The sequence below is a fragment of the Apodemus sylvaticus genome, chromosome 6, assembly GCF_947179515.1.
Source record: "Apodemus sylvaticus chromosome 6, mApoSyl1.1, whole genome shotgun sequence".
Lineage (NCBI taxonomy): Eukaryota > Metazoa > Chordata > Mammalia > Rodentia > Muridae > Apodemus > Apodemus sylvaticus.
The window spans coordinates 115,988,333-116,000,671 of NC_067477.1; the positions used below are offsets into that span (position 1 = coordinate 115,988,333).

The window sequence follows — 12,339 nt, forward strand, 5'->3', positions numbered from 1 at the left end:
CGGACCCAGGTAGGCGGCCCGTGGAGGCCGGGCCTTAGGTCAGGGCGGGGCGGGCCCAGGTGGAGCTGCCTGCGGCGGCGCGGAAGCCTCGCTTCAGGTCGCCTTCCTGGCGAAGCCAGGTCCAGGTAGGGCGGATGGGCGGCGGGGGCAGAGCGGCCACGATGAGGTGCTGCCGCGTCTGCGCCTTCGGTAAGTTGTACGCTTTCCTCCGCCCTGGGTCCCGCAGCCGAGGCAGGGCCCGAGGCCCCGCCCTGCACGGCTGCTACCTGCCCCTCCCCCTATTTGCAGATGCCACCCGAGGGCCCAGGCGGCTGATGCGCGTGGGACTCGCGCTGATCCTGGTGGGCCACGTGAACCTCCTGGTGGGAGCTGTGCTGCATGGTACTGTCCTGCGGCACGTGGCCAACCCCCGTGGCGCGGTCACTCCTGAGTACACTACAGCCAATGTCATTTCTGTGGGTTCGGGACTACTGGTGAGCTCAGGAGACGGTGGACAGGCAAGGCGGGTTGGACTGGGCGCCGAGAGCCAGTAAGCCATAGGCTTGTTGCTTCCGCAGAGCGTTTCCGTGGGACTTGTGGCTCTCTTGGCATCCAGGAACCTTCTTCTGCCACGACTGGTGAGAGGGGGAGCGAGGTGTCTCAGCAGACTACCGATGGGCAGGAGCCTCAAATAGAGAAACTGAAGTATCTCGGGGAGACAGACTTAACCAGGCTGTTCACCCAGGTCTTCTACCCCACTAGCACTGGGCCCTGCTGACACTGGCCTTGGTGAACCTGCTCTTGTCGGCTGCCTGCTCCATGGGCCTCCTCCTGGCTGTCTCCCTCACTATTGCCAATGGTGGCCGCCGTCTTATTGCCGATTGCCATCCAGGCCTGATGGATCCTTCCATACCGCTGGACCAGGGGCCTGGACACACTGACTGCCCCTTTGATCCCACAAGAATTTATGTGAGCTTACTCTTGCTATTCGAGAAACTCCGCTCCTCCCCTTTGCCCTGTGTGCTGCTCCTGCCTCATTCCAAGGCCCAGTCGTCTTTGTTACTTTGGGTTTTAGGGTACAGCCTTGGCTCTCTGGATCCCCTCTCTGTTCATGTCTGCAGCTGAGGCTGCTCTTTCTGGTTACTGTTGTGTGGCTGCACTCACGCTACAGGGAATTGGGCCCTGCAGGAAGGAAGGGTTGCAGGGACAGGTAAGGAAGAGGCACAGGAAGGGTTCATTCCATACCCCGGTTGTGTTGAGGAGGGGCTGGTGTGTCATTTAAGGCCCAGTTACTGTATCCCTCCTTTCCTGTAGCTGCAGGAGCTAACAGGCCTTGAACTTCCTGAGTGCAAAAGGCAGGAAAATGTGCAGCTGCTCCATTACCATCAGGATGTCCAGGCCTTACAGAAAACCTGGGTTTAGGACAGGTGATGGCCCTGGGGTGGATGCATTCCTGGGGACTGGGCTAGCCTTTTGCTGCATTGCTTGCTCTGTGACTCAGGTTGGCTCTTTTCTTTGTCAGGCAGGTGTTCTTCCAAGGCACAGTCCACAGGTGTTTTCTACTACGTGGGAGCCCTGACCCTAGGATGGTATAGATAACTGTAATAAAAGAACTTGTATTTTGTCTTCTGCCTGCCAGTTACTTTTAGAGTGAAGGGCAGTGTACTGTGGTGGAGAGGTGTTAAGCAAAGGATGCAGCAGGCTCCACTACTCACAGAACTTTAATGAGGAACAGATCTAAACTCCTTGGCTGCACCAGTCACTGAAAGGAGAAGCTGGTGCTGGGAAGCCCCCCACACCACTGGCTGATGAACTTGAGCACATCCTGGCACACTGGGCTGTGGGAGGTCTGCGGGCAAAGTGGACACCAGGAGAGGAGCCATTAGCTTCCGGCTGTGAGGAGCAGGTGTCTTTGAGAATCCTATTGTAGCCCCTCCCCCACCCCACCGTTCCTTTGACTTTAAGACTCCTTCTCTGACCTTGATGGCCATAAGGAACTTGTTCCAGTTGTCTTTGTTAGCAGCCTTCCCCGGTCGCTTAAATTCAATTTTGTTTCTCAAAATGGGATAACCTGTGGTGAAAGGTGAAAAGATGGTGTCTGCAAGAGCACGGGAAGGGAAAGAGGCACCTGGGAGGCAGGAGGGGTGGCTCTGGCACGGAAACGAAGTTTTGATGCTGCCACTTTTCCCTCCTTTCTACTTGCCCTGCGATCACTGGGCAATGTGGGGCTCTGTACCTGTAATGAGGCAGGGCAGTGCCCGGACTCCAGTGCTCGCTGCTACCAGGGAAGCCTCATAGACACCACGCTCATCCCGGGGCAGAACCTGCTCCAGCCTTTGGTCCATCGAGACTGTGAGCACCCAATCTCGAACCTCTTCTCTCTGGGCCTCCTGGGGAAGAGAGGTAGTGCTGGCTTTATATGGGGTGAGTGCAGGGCCTTCCTAAGCCCTTGGCCACACATCAGCTATAAATAGTTGCCCTGGGACCTGAGGGGCACAGTCACTGCCTCTGCTTTCCCTGAGTAGTTGTGAGGGCTGGTGTCACCAAAGGATAGTGACCCGGAACCATCCTCCCTTCTCAGTGCCAACCCACCGGTGATTCCTTCTCCTTCTCCAGTCCTGCTCCCTTACCGGGACATGCTGCTTGGCTGGGAGTGGCACTTCAAAGGGAATGTCTGTATCCTGAAAATCTGAGTGGTCCAGGGCATCCAGGGTCCCTTCTTCGATTGCCTGTGGGCAGAGCAGTCAACCGTGAGATCGGCACAGCTCGTGACAGGCGAAGCCTCCTGATCTCTGGACAGTTTTCCTACTTACGTCAGTCAGATCCAAAAACCGATTGAGGAAAATGAAAGCCATGTTCTCCCAGCCAACTTCCTGTAACAGAAAAGCTGCAGGTGGCTCTGGGCTTGAGGATTCCTTCTCTGGGTGTTAGCACACAGCGCTCCAGGAAGAGACGGAGACTGTCCTCCACCTCAGTCATACTCAGCTTGCTCAAGGCGGTCTCCATCTTCCACCTTAGATTTCCTTGTTCCTTCAGCCCCACCCTTCCCTTGTCCCAGCTCACCTTGGCAGCAGTGCCAGCTTCATAAAAGGCCTTGTCCGCAGGTAGTAACTGGGTGTGGCGCAAGAGCGACACGGAAAGCCTGGCAGCTACGGTTTCCTGTGGATTAAAGGTGAAGTTTATGATCCCAATACTATGGTGTCTGAGCGAGCAGAGCAGGGAGCCTGTGGCTAAGGTTGCATGGAGCTAGAAAACCAGTCCTGAGCTGCTCTAGAGCTCAGGCTGTGCCGGTCTTAGTTCTTTACATCAGCATAAAGTACCTGGGCCCATATTTGTACAGAGTTTCTTCTACTTCTAGAATTTGACCAAGTATACAAAATGTATACAGTTAAAATCAAGTAAGTCAAAAGTCTGTGTACTTATAGGAGGTATATAAAAACTATCACGACATCTGAATGTTTCAATATATTGAGGGTGGTAGGGCTATGGGCACAGGGCAGTCAGAGCAGTATGTGAAGAAACTCAGCAAGTGTCACAGACTAATTAGACAGAGACACAGAGGAGTACACGGCAGTCTATGGGCCTACGCTTGAGGATCCAGAGGTGGGGCTTGTTTAGCTTCAAGGTCTGGGCGTGCATCCTTGTGATCGATCGAGGGCTCTATGAGTCCCCTGGCTGCATCTTACCAGCTGTTTGATACTCTGAGCTGCAGATCGCGTAGCATAGTAATGAGCAATCAGCAGCATCATCTCAAACTCCTCATGAGCTGCAGAGTTCGCCTCGCTGGACTTTACCAGGTTTTCACACTAGAAAAGGGAGAGAAGCCATGGAGGGTTGTACAGTGGTTACTGCTGGTCATTTGGATCATTTGGACTGAGAGCAGGACAGGGACCGGAGAAGGAAGTCTTATTTCCTCGTGGACCCTCCTTCCTTACCAGGTTGAAGAGGACATCCCGAAGATCAGCCCAGCTATGGTAGGCCTCAGCGTTGTTGGTCCCAGGAGAGCTAACCATGTCAGTGAAGATCCTTTTGTAGATGTTGAAATTCTAGAGGTCAAGGGGGAAGGGGACCTGAGTGAAGGAGCTGTGTGTATAGGAGCTGAGCTTGGACGGATGGAGAAGGCAGAGGTGTTAAAACTGTTTTAAGGCTGGAGAGATGGCTCAGCAGTAAAGATCACTGGCTGCTCTTCCAGAGGTCCTGAGTTCAATTCCCAGCAACCACATGGTGGCTCACAACCCATCTATAATGGGATCTGATGCCCTCTTCTGGGATGTCTGAAGACAGCAACAGTGTACTCATATAAATTAAATCTTTACAAAAAAAAAAAAAAAAAAAAAAAAAAAAAAAGACAAAACTATTTTGGCAGGAAGACCAGACCAGGATCTCAAAATTATCCTAGGATCCGTAGTGAGTTCTAGGCTGGCCTGGTCTACATGAGATCTGACTTAGAAAACAGACAGACAAAACCCACAACAAAAAACAAAGTCAGTGTGGGGCAGATATAGAAATGTGAGAACAGCCACCATGTTACCAGGCTGACAATAATGACCCTTGAAAGGTATCTCCATTTCCTCTTGGACAGACAAGTCAGTATGTTTTTAATAAGAACATGGACGGCTGTTTGAGTAACTTCTTCAAAGTGTGAATCCTCCAAGGAGTCTGCGTGTCAGGACAGGATTCTGGGCTCGATGCTCTCTAGGGACAGGATCCTTAGAGATGACTGAACGGAAGGGAGGCTGCTTTTACAGGCTGCAGAATGGATTCCCAGGAAGTCTGTACCTGAGGGTTGGCAGGGGCTCCGTGTTGCACATAGAGGGCCAGTGCCTGGGCATAGCCACCTTCTCGGATCAGATGAGTTGCATACAAAGCCACATACTTATGCAGAATCTTGTAGTTCTGTTTGGGAATTGGGGGTGGGGTGGGGGTGGAATGGGGTGGGGAGCATGGACAAGGCTCAGATTAGTAAGAACTGGCAGTGACAAGAGACCAGGGAATTGTTCAGGGAGAAAAGGGCACGTACAATTCTGACCATAGTATCAGAGTACCCAAGACTGACGTCCATTAGGGGCCTTTGCCGATTGGCTGCTGGTGGAGTTGGGATGGGATGCCCAGAAGCAGGGAAGGGAAGGAGAGGGGATGGGAGGAGACGCAGTACCTGCTTGGTAGCCGTTTCAATGCATTTATCCCACTGGCCCTGCTCCACATACAGGTCCAAGGCAGCTACCACATCCACACCCACCAGCTGTGCAGCAATAAAGGGAGAGGGAGGGTCTCTAGTACCTCTTCAGGAGTTTGGCATTTACTTTTCTTGTGTCTGAGCTGCTGAGGACTGAGCCCAGTGCCTTATATATGCTGGGCAGAGCTCGGCCTCCTAGGGAGACTTCCTGCATTCTGCCTCCTAATTTGAGAGCCTTACCGAGTCCACTTTGCCCTGGTTCTTGAGGAACTCCTTATAATGCTGATCCACATAGTCTTCATACCTAGGAAGATATACAGAGATTGCTAACGCCACGGTCCTGAGACACCGCCCCCTCCCTATAAGAACTTTCTCCCTCAGCTCGGTGTTTCCAGAAGGAACTAAAAGGCGAAGCTTCTGTGCTTACCGGGGATCTAGCTCTTTGGCCACACGCTTGGCCTTGTTCCACTCTTCACCCTCAATGAATGCATCGATTGCTTCTTTGACAAGGTCCAGGTTCAGATAGAGCTCTGCAGCCTGCACAGTGGGACATCAGAGTGAAGACTATTCTTTCCCCCCTCCCCCACCCTTGGTGAGTTCCTACCCTCCCTCTGCCCACAACCCTGCCACAGCTACCACGGGGTCCATCCCCACACCCACACCCGGGTGGCGTGTCATTGTTCCACCCGTGCATGTGGGACTGGGTCAGGCTCTACTTACAGCACTGTGCTTTCCAATTCCGATCAGCTGGGGTCCTACAACCCTGACGACTTCCAGACTGCGCTGGGGAGGCAGGAACTTGATGGACAGTTCAGCCGCCTGAGAGGATGAACAGAGATTGGAGATGGGTAGAGGAGACAAAGCACGCCGAGGCTGTGTGGCTACGTGGCCTTCCTGTTCTCCTCCAGCTTCCGTGGGCTCCTGCCTCATCTCTCCCCCCCCACCCCCCCAGGCTAAGCCTGGCCCGTGAGCACTGCTGAACCTAGCCAACGTTCCATCTGGCTCACTAGAGCTCTTCAGATGCTTTACTTGCTGTCTGAGGTCACTGTATTTTCTTTGTCAAAGAATCTCGGTAGCAAAGTATAGAGAAAATGGGAATGAGAACTGCAGAGAACCTGCAGCTGTTTGTGAGCCTCAGATTATTCATGGTCACTGGATTCTGAAAACAGTAACCCCTCCCCCCCCACACACAAAAAGGGCAAATACCAATAATATTAACTTTAGTGCGTATTACTTGGAAATGTCAACATTTTAAAGATTTTACTTATTTTTATGTTATGTGTATGTGTGTTTTGACTGCATTTTTGTCTGTGTGTCTGGTGCCTGTGAAGGCTAGAAGCCTCCATGGATCCTTTAGAACTGGGGTTCGATATGGTTGTGAGCCGTCGTGTAGGTGCTGGGAACATGGTCCGAGGTCTCTGGGAGAACAGCAAGTCCTCATAACCATTGTTAAGTGTCTTACAATTCTCTCTCAATCTCTCTCTCTCTCTCTGTCTCTCTCCCCCTCTCTGTCTCTGTCTCTCTTTATTGTGTAGTGTTCTGCCTTCATTCGTGTCTGTGCACCAGCAGAGGGCACCAGATTTCATTACAAATGGTTGTGAGCCACCATGTGGTTGCTGGAAATTAAGACCTCCAGCCCAACTTTTTCTTTTTTTAACCTTAATCAAAATCAGGTATTAAAGAACTGAAATAATGGGCTGGAGAGATGGCTCAGTGGCTAAGAGCACTGACTGCTCTTCCAGAGGGGCTGAGTTCAATTCCCAGCAACCACATGGTGGCTCACAACCATCTGTAATGGGGTCTTCTGGTGTGTCTGGTGTGTCTGAAGATAGTGAAGTGTACTCACCTATATAAAATAAATGAATCTTGGAAAAACAAACAAACCAAAAGTGAAACAACACATTTGTACCTCGCATTATGTTCCCAGCAGGCAGGACTGATCTGGATGGTTTCGACAGCTTTGCTTGACTGTTTCCACTAGGATGTCCACATCCTCACTGATTTGAATTCCCATGTGACCCAGTTTAGCTATAGTCTAGATTAATTCCCCTGCCCGTTCCCTTTCCTTTCTTGGCTTGCCAAACTCTGCAAGGCTTTAGCATGCTGTCTCCCCATGCAGAGAGCCATTCTGCCACCAATCTGCAAGTTCAGCCCCATCCAGACTTTAGTAAGCATCTGAAAAGGTGCTTACTGGCTGCTGATTAAAGTCTCAAATTTCACAACCAAACATTGGCCCCTTTACTTCTTTTGCTCCACCTCCTGGAACCTATTCAATGAGCCCAGAAACTTAAGGGCATCAACACAATAATTATAAAGCCCTTGGTTTCCCAGCAGCACATTTCCCGGTACCCAAGGTACATCATTTAAACCACACACGCACGCCCAACTGCAAGGATAATAAATAGGTTGACTTATTGCTTAGTTCTTTGTGATGACTGAAATACACGGAATATATGTAATGTTCAAACACTTGGGTGTTTCTGTGAGGATGTACTTGGATGAGGTTAGTGTTTAAAGTATAAAGCAGATGGGCCTTCGCAATGCAGATGAGCGTCATCCAATCAGTTAAGAGTTTGAACTAAACATAAGGCTTACTTTACCCAGAGTAAAGGAAAACTCTTCCTGCCCAACTGTTGTCTAAACTGGGACACTGGCTTTTTCTGCCCTCACTCTGGAACTGAAATGCTAGCTCTTCTTGGGTCTCCAGCCTTCACACAGGAAGTACATCACTCTCCCCTGGGCTTCCTGCTCTCCATGCAGATCTTGGGACTTGCCTATTTAGACAACTGTTTGAGTCAATTTCTAATCTTAAGCATATACACACACACTCAGTTTTGTGTCCCTGACTAATAACCTGTGTTAGGATTGGTGAAGAGTATTGGGTTTGCTTAGTCTGCTGCAGGGGACTGGCTGTTGTGAGGAAGTGTGAAGAGGAGCCCGTGTTGGTCATGGCCTTCCCCTATGCCCTGGTCTGGAGCTGCCCTTCTAGCGACTGTTCAAGCTCTCCTTCCTTCCTCAGAGAACCTTCTGGACTACTCCAGTCCTCAGAGAGCGCAGGGGTCTCTGCACAGCATTCCATACACCCCAGTCTTTACTCAGATTTGGTAGTAATCAAGTCCCTAACCCTGGCTGCCCAGGGTGTGTGTCTTCCATCTTGTCAGCCTTCAGATGTCTGGGCTCTCATATACATTGCAGGTACTTAGCATCTGCTACTTGAAATAAAGTCACGGAGGATCAGGGTGAATCTTTGTAAAGGCAGCCACGTGCGAATGGTGGCAGGAGTCGGCGGGAGCCTCACCTTCATCCAGCACTTCTCCGTCAGGCCGCTGCTTCCCGAGTCACGAACTTTGAGGTAGCAGTCCACAGCACGGCTGTACTCCCCAGCCTGCTCCCACTGCCGTGCCTGCTCTACAAGCCCCTCCACCCCCCTGTGGGGGTGAGAAGATTTACTGGTCAGCACTGGAGAGGGGGGTGTGGTCAATCCCACCGAGTCCTGCTAGCACTGCCAGGGCACGAGGCGTCTCACCTGCCCCCCTTCTTGGTGGCTTCTCGCTCATACTCTTCCTGTAGGGCCTCTAGCTGGCCGGGCACATAGTCCTTGCAGATCCTCAGAGCATCGCTCCAGAGTCCAGCCTCCTGCTCACATTTTCAGGTATCAGAAGGGCAGAGGTGGGGCTCCAATACTTCCTACTACTACTCAGGCTCTGGCCTGACTGCTGACTTCTTAGACCTCCCATCCCTCCTCTTGCCTATCCTACATCACCAGGAATCAGTGTGGAGTTCTGTGGCCTCTCATACCAATTCATCCATCCTTTGTGGCCCAAATATCACTATGCCGTATAATGTCACTTACCTTATAATAATTGAGAGCCAGGCCTGGCCTCTGGGCCCGAAGCAGTAACCCTTCTGCCTTTTGAAAGTCCTTTTCCTCCAAGGCCCCACGGGCTTGACCTACGAGTACCTCAGCCACACTGTCAGGGTCGTGGGCCTCAGCCACACGTTGAGCTGCCTCCCAATCCTGGTTGTGGACAAACCTGCCCAAGATAGGGGACATAGGAGATATTGAATACAGGACTGAAGTCTCGACAGTGGGAGCAGACAGTCATATAGCTGAAGGGTTTAGACTAGGTTTGAAAGTAAATGCCCATGAAAGATCCTGGGGCAGTATCTCTATCCTGTCCCAGGGCAGGGGCTGGGGAGACAGCTCGGGGGGTGAAGGTGCTTGCCACACCTGATTCACATCCTAGAACCACATGGTAGGAGAGGACCAACTCCAGGAGTTGTCATCTGACTTCCGTACATGTGCATGCATTTCCATATTCATAAATAAATGAAAGAAGCAGACAGGAGCTGGGAAACTCACATGAGGACCGCCTCTTTGGGTTTACCAGCCCGGATGAATTCAGCTTCAGCCTCTTCAAATTTGCCCTAGACAGAAGGGCAGCCACATGTGGTGAGAAGAGCCTGCTATTACAAGCAGTTAGGAGACAGGGTTTGAGCTGGTCACTGTGGTCTGCAGTGGTTCTCAACCCTCCTGATGTCACAGCCCTTTAATATAGTTTCTTGCGTTGTGGTGACCCCCAACCATGAAGTTATTCTCATTGTAACTTCCTGTGATTTTGCTACTGTTATGGCTCCTAATGTAAATATCTGATATGCAGATATCTAACACTGAGCCTAAAGGGGTCATGACCCATAGACTGAGAACCACCATGTTAGGGACATCTTGGGACAAAATCCCGTCCGCACCTCGTCTTCCAGGTACATGGCGTATCTGAGATGAATCTCCGGGGTTTTGTGCTTGAGGGCTAGCCGAGACAGTTCAAAGGCAAACTCAAAGCAGCTGAAATGGATGATTTGGATCAGTTTGTACTTCATACTTACAGAAGGCAAGAGAAAATAGAGGGAGGGCAACCCCTGGGGGAAGAACAGGGCAGATTTAAAGATTCCCGAGAGAAGGAGCTGGCAGAGGACTCCTGCAGCTCCCATCCCTGCTCCCCAAGCACGACTGAGTCCCAGCCCCGCCCGCCCGCCCGACTCCACTCCGGGTCTTTGTGATATATGCTCAAGAAATACAGACAATGCACTGATGGTTGCCTGTGCTTCAGTAAATAACCCCCTCCCCACATTCATACAGGCATCCTAATTAAACACAGTGGGTCACAGACAAACAATCGCTATCTCGGGGGGGGGGGGCGGGGGGGGAGACTAGCTGTGAATAAGAAGGGGGCAGCAGAAGCAGAAGATAAAACAGGGTGCTGGGGCGACATGATCCTGGCGCACCGGTCCGTGTGTATAAATGACAACCCAGAAATGTCACAGACTTAGCACAGTCCTAGCTTTCCAAGCTGTTCCTGCTCAACCCTTCTCTTCAGATCCATCGATAAGCGCCTTCCTTCCAAAGAGCTCTACTATATTCATTCATTCATTCATTCATTCATTCATTCATTGTTTAGATGGGGTTTTGCTATTTAACTGTGGCTGACTTGCCTGGGACCTGCTGAGTGGACCATGCTGCTTTGAATTTATAGAGATCTTCCTGCCTCTGTTTCCCATGCTGGGGTTAAAGTGTGCATTGTCATGTCTGGTCAATGTTTCACTCTTTATCTGGTTTAGTTGGTGCATGGTATCGTGTAGCCTAGGCTGGCCTCAAACTCACTATATAAGTAAAGCTGGCCTTGAACTCTGATACTTCTGCCTCCGCCCCTAAATGCCAGGATTATAGGCTGGCCCACCACGCCTGGCTCACACATCTTTGCTTTTGCCTCAACTTTTGGAATTATTTTTCATTTGCATGTCAGTTTTCGTTCTCTGTGTATAGGATGCTCTGGGAGGGAGGGAGGGAGGGAGCCGGTGGAGAGGGAACTCCATCCAAGACCCACCAGTTGTCAGCAGCATGGTCAATGGCGGCCTCTAGAAGTCCCAGCTTGTTAAGGAGTCTAACTGCGGCCTCTCCTCCTAGGCTCTTCGCCCACAGATAAGCCACGTGCTTGTGGGCATTGGCTCCTCCGTGGGCTTTGGCCACCTGTAAGGCGGAGCTGCTTGAGCAAGCGTGACCCATGGCAGAGCTGCCCCTCGTCAACTCTGGCCTCCTGCCTCAGGCACAGTGAGGGTCAGGACCCTGCTCCAAATCAGCACTGGTGAGGGCCAAGGGTCAGGTCTCTTAACTTAGGTCACAGTGTTTAAGGACAGAGGGTAGGTCTCAGAAAATCCATACACCCTTACGATTTTAAGTAAAATTTTGTCTCTACAGGTGTGGCCATACTTCTGACAAAAATACCCTCTAGTTAAAATCAGTCATGTGGGAACAGGGCAGAGGGTGCATGAACTTCTTACCCGGTAGGCCTCCTCCCAAAGCCCGCTGGACCGGTACATGTTCACAGTCGCCTTCCATTCCTGGGCCTCGAGGTAGTGGTACTCAGCCTCTTGCAGCCGGCCTTCTGCCTCCAGCTCCTGTAGGATGGTGCATCAGGATGGAAGGAGAGACAGGCACCGGCTGGGAGGGGCGGTGGGCGGGGCCAGAAGGGCTCACCTTGCCCAGGTGAAGGTGTGTGTCGCTGAGGAGGTCCGGATGGTGCTTCCCCACCAGGCGAATCATGTCGTCATACAACTTGTGCTTTTTGAACATGGTGATGGCAAGATCAGGCTCCTCCACTGTCACATAGAGCCTGAGGACAGGGAAGGCGCCTGGAGCCCTGCCACTGCCGCTGCCTCCGCCACTGCTGCTGCTGCTGCTGCTGCTGCTTCAGGGCACAGGCCACACCTCCTCAAGCCCGCCCACCCCTTCTCCAAGCTCTGGTGCCTCAGCCTCGGGCACACTCACCTCTCGGCCTCTCGGTACTTGCCCTGCTTCTCCATTTCCTGGGCCTGTGTGATGTAGAGCACCGACACGTCTTCCGGTCGCATGCATTTCATGGCCAGCTGTGAGCACAGAACCCGGGTGGGTCCCCACCAAGCACAAGGAAACTCGTCAGCTCGTGGACTCCTGAATCCTCCCAACAGTCACTGGTATTCAGTCACTGCCGCTCTCCTCAGCCAGCCCACTAGGAGCCGACAGAGAACTATATTCTAGACCACGAGGCCCTGAGCAGGTGGCACTTGCTACACCACCACGCTCCCACGTACTCCAGAGCTCTTCAATGCAGGGGAGAGGACAGAGTGATCTAGTGACCAGGGGCTTTGGA

At 51.9% G+C, this 12,339-nt stretch overlaps 2 protein-coding genes across 6 annotated transcripts in view; one reads left to right on the plus strand and one right to left on the minus strand.

Moving 5' to 3' along the window:
• Positions 1 to 24: 24 nt before the first annotated feature.
• Krtcap3 (keratinocyte associated protein 3) lies at positions 25 to 1,605 on the plus strand. Of its 4 annotated transcripts, none has more exons than XM_052186272.1 (6): positions 25 to 473; positions 558 to 617; positions 742 to 948; positions 1,055 to 1,189; positions 1,294 to 1,406; positions 1,502 to 1,605. In XM_052186272.1, the coding sequence occupies exons 1-5, from the start codon at positions 135 to 137 to the stop codon at positions 1,399 to 1,401; spliced, it is 849 nt and encodes a 282-aa protein (XP_052042232.1). In that variant the 5' UTR covers positions 25 to 134; the 3' UTR covers positions 1,402 to 1,406; positions 1,502 to 1,605. The 4 variants fall into 4 exon arrangements, with proteins under 4 accessions (XP_052042232.1, XP_052042233.1, XP_052042235.1 ...); XM_052186273.1 differs by having other exon boundaries at positions 1,506 to 1,605; XM_052186275.1 differs by having other exon boundaries at positions 25 to 189; positions 289 to 473; positions 1,294 to 1,605.
• Positions 1,606 to 1,682: 77 nt separating this feature from the next.
• Ift172 (intraflagellar transport 172) overlaps positions 1,683 to 12,339 on the minus strand; it is a 37,795-nt gene continuing 27,138 nt past the window's right edge. For both annotated transcript variants that reach the window (XM_052186277.1, XM_052186276.1), the window contains exons 27-48: positions 11,979 to 12,076; positions 11,688 to 11,823; positions 11,492 to 11,608; positions 11,038 to 11,180; positions 9,905 to 9,998; positions 9,519 to 9,583; positions 9,009 to 9,189; positions 8,682 to 8,791; positions 8,454 to 8,583; positions 5,876 to 5,974; positions 5,583 to 5,692; positions 5,396 to 5,459; positions 5,135 to 5,221; positions 4,759 to 4,875; positions 3,915 to 4,025; positions 3,666 to 3,785; positions 3,043 to 3,138; positions 2,793 to 2,852; positions 2,610 to 2,708; positions 2,216 to 2,369; positions 1,959 to 2,050; positions 1,683 to 1,828 (exon numbers count right to left, since the gene is read on the minus strand). In XM_052186277.1, the coding sequence (XP_052042237.1) occupies positions 1,739 to 1,828; positions 1,959 to 2,050; positions 2,216 to 2,369; positions 2,610 to 2,708; positions 2,793 to 2,852; positions 3,043 to 3,138; positions 3,666 to 3,785; positions 3,915 to 4,025; positions 4,759 to 4,875; positions 5,135 to 5,221; positions 5,396 to 5,459; positions 5,583 to 5,692; positions 5,876 to 5,974; positions 8,454 to 8,583; positions 8,682 to 8,791; positions 9,009 to 9,189; positions 9,519 to 9,583; positions 9,905 to 9,998; positions 11,038 to 11,180; positions 11,492 to 11,608; positions 11,688 to 11,823; positions 11,979 to 12,076 (2,373 nt within the window). In that variant the 3' untranslated portion in view covers positions 1,683 to 1,738. The remainder of the gene's footprint in view (positions 1,829 to 1,958; positions 2,051 to 2,215; positions 2,370 to 2,609; positions 2,709 to 2,792; positions 2,853 to 3,042; positions 3,139 to 3,665; positions 3,786 to 3,914; positions 4,026 to 4,758; positions 4,876 to 5,134; positions 5,222 to 5,395; positions 5,460 to 5,582; positions 5,693 to 5,875; positions 5,975 to 8,453; positions 8,584 to 8,681; positions 8,792 to 9,008; positions 9,190 to 9,518; positions 9,584 to 9,904; positions 9,999 to 11,037; positions 11,181 to 11,491; positions 11,609 to 11,687; positions 11,824 to 11,978; positions 12,077 to 12,339) is intronic.

Coding starts and splice junctions, on each gene's coding strand:
- Krtcap3 (XM_052186271.1), top strand. CDS start 135: ATGGGCGGCGGGGGCAGAGCGGCCACGATGAGGTGCTGCCGCGTCTGC. Junction 474..557: donor CTGTGGGTTCGGGACTACTG/GTGAGCTCAGGA, acceptor TTGCTTCCGCAG/AGCGTTTCCGTGGGACTTGT. Junction 1,190..1,293: donor AGGAAGGGTTGCAGGGACAG/GTAAGGAAGAGG, acceptor CCTTTCCTGTAG/CTGCAGGAGCTAACAGGCCT.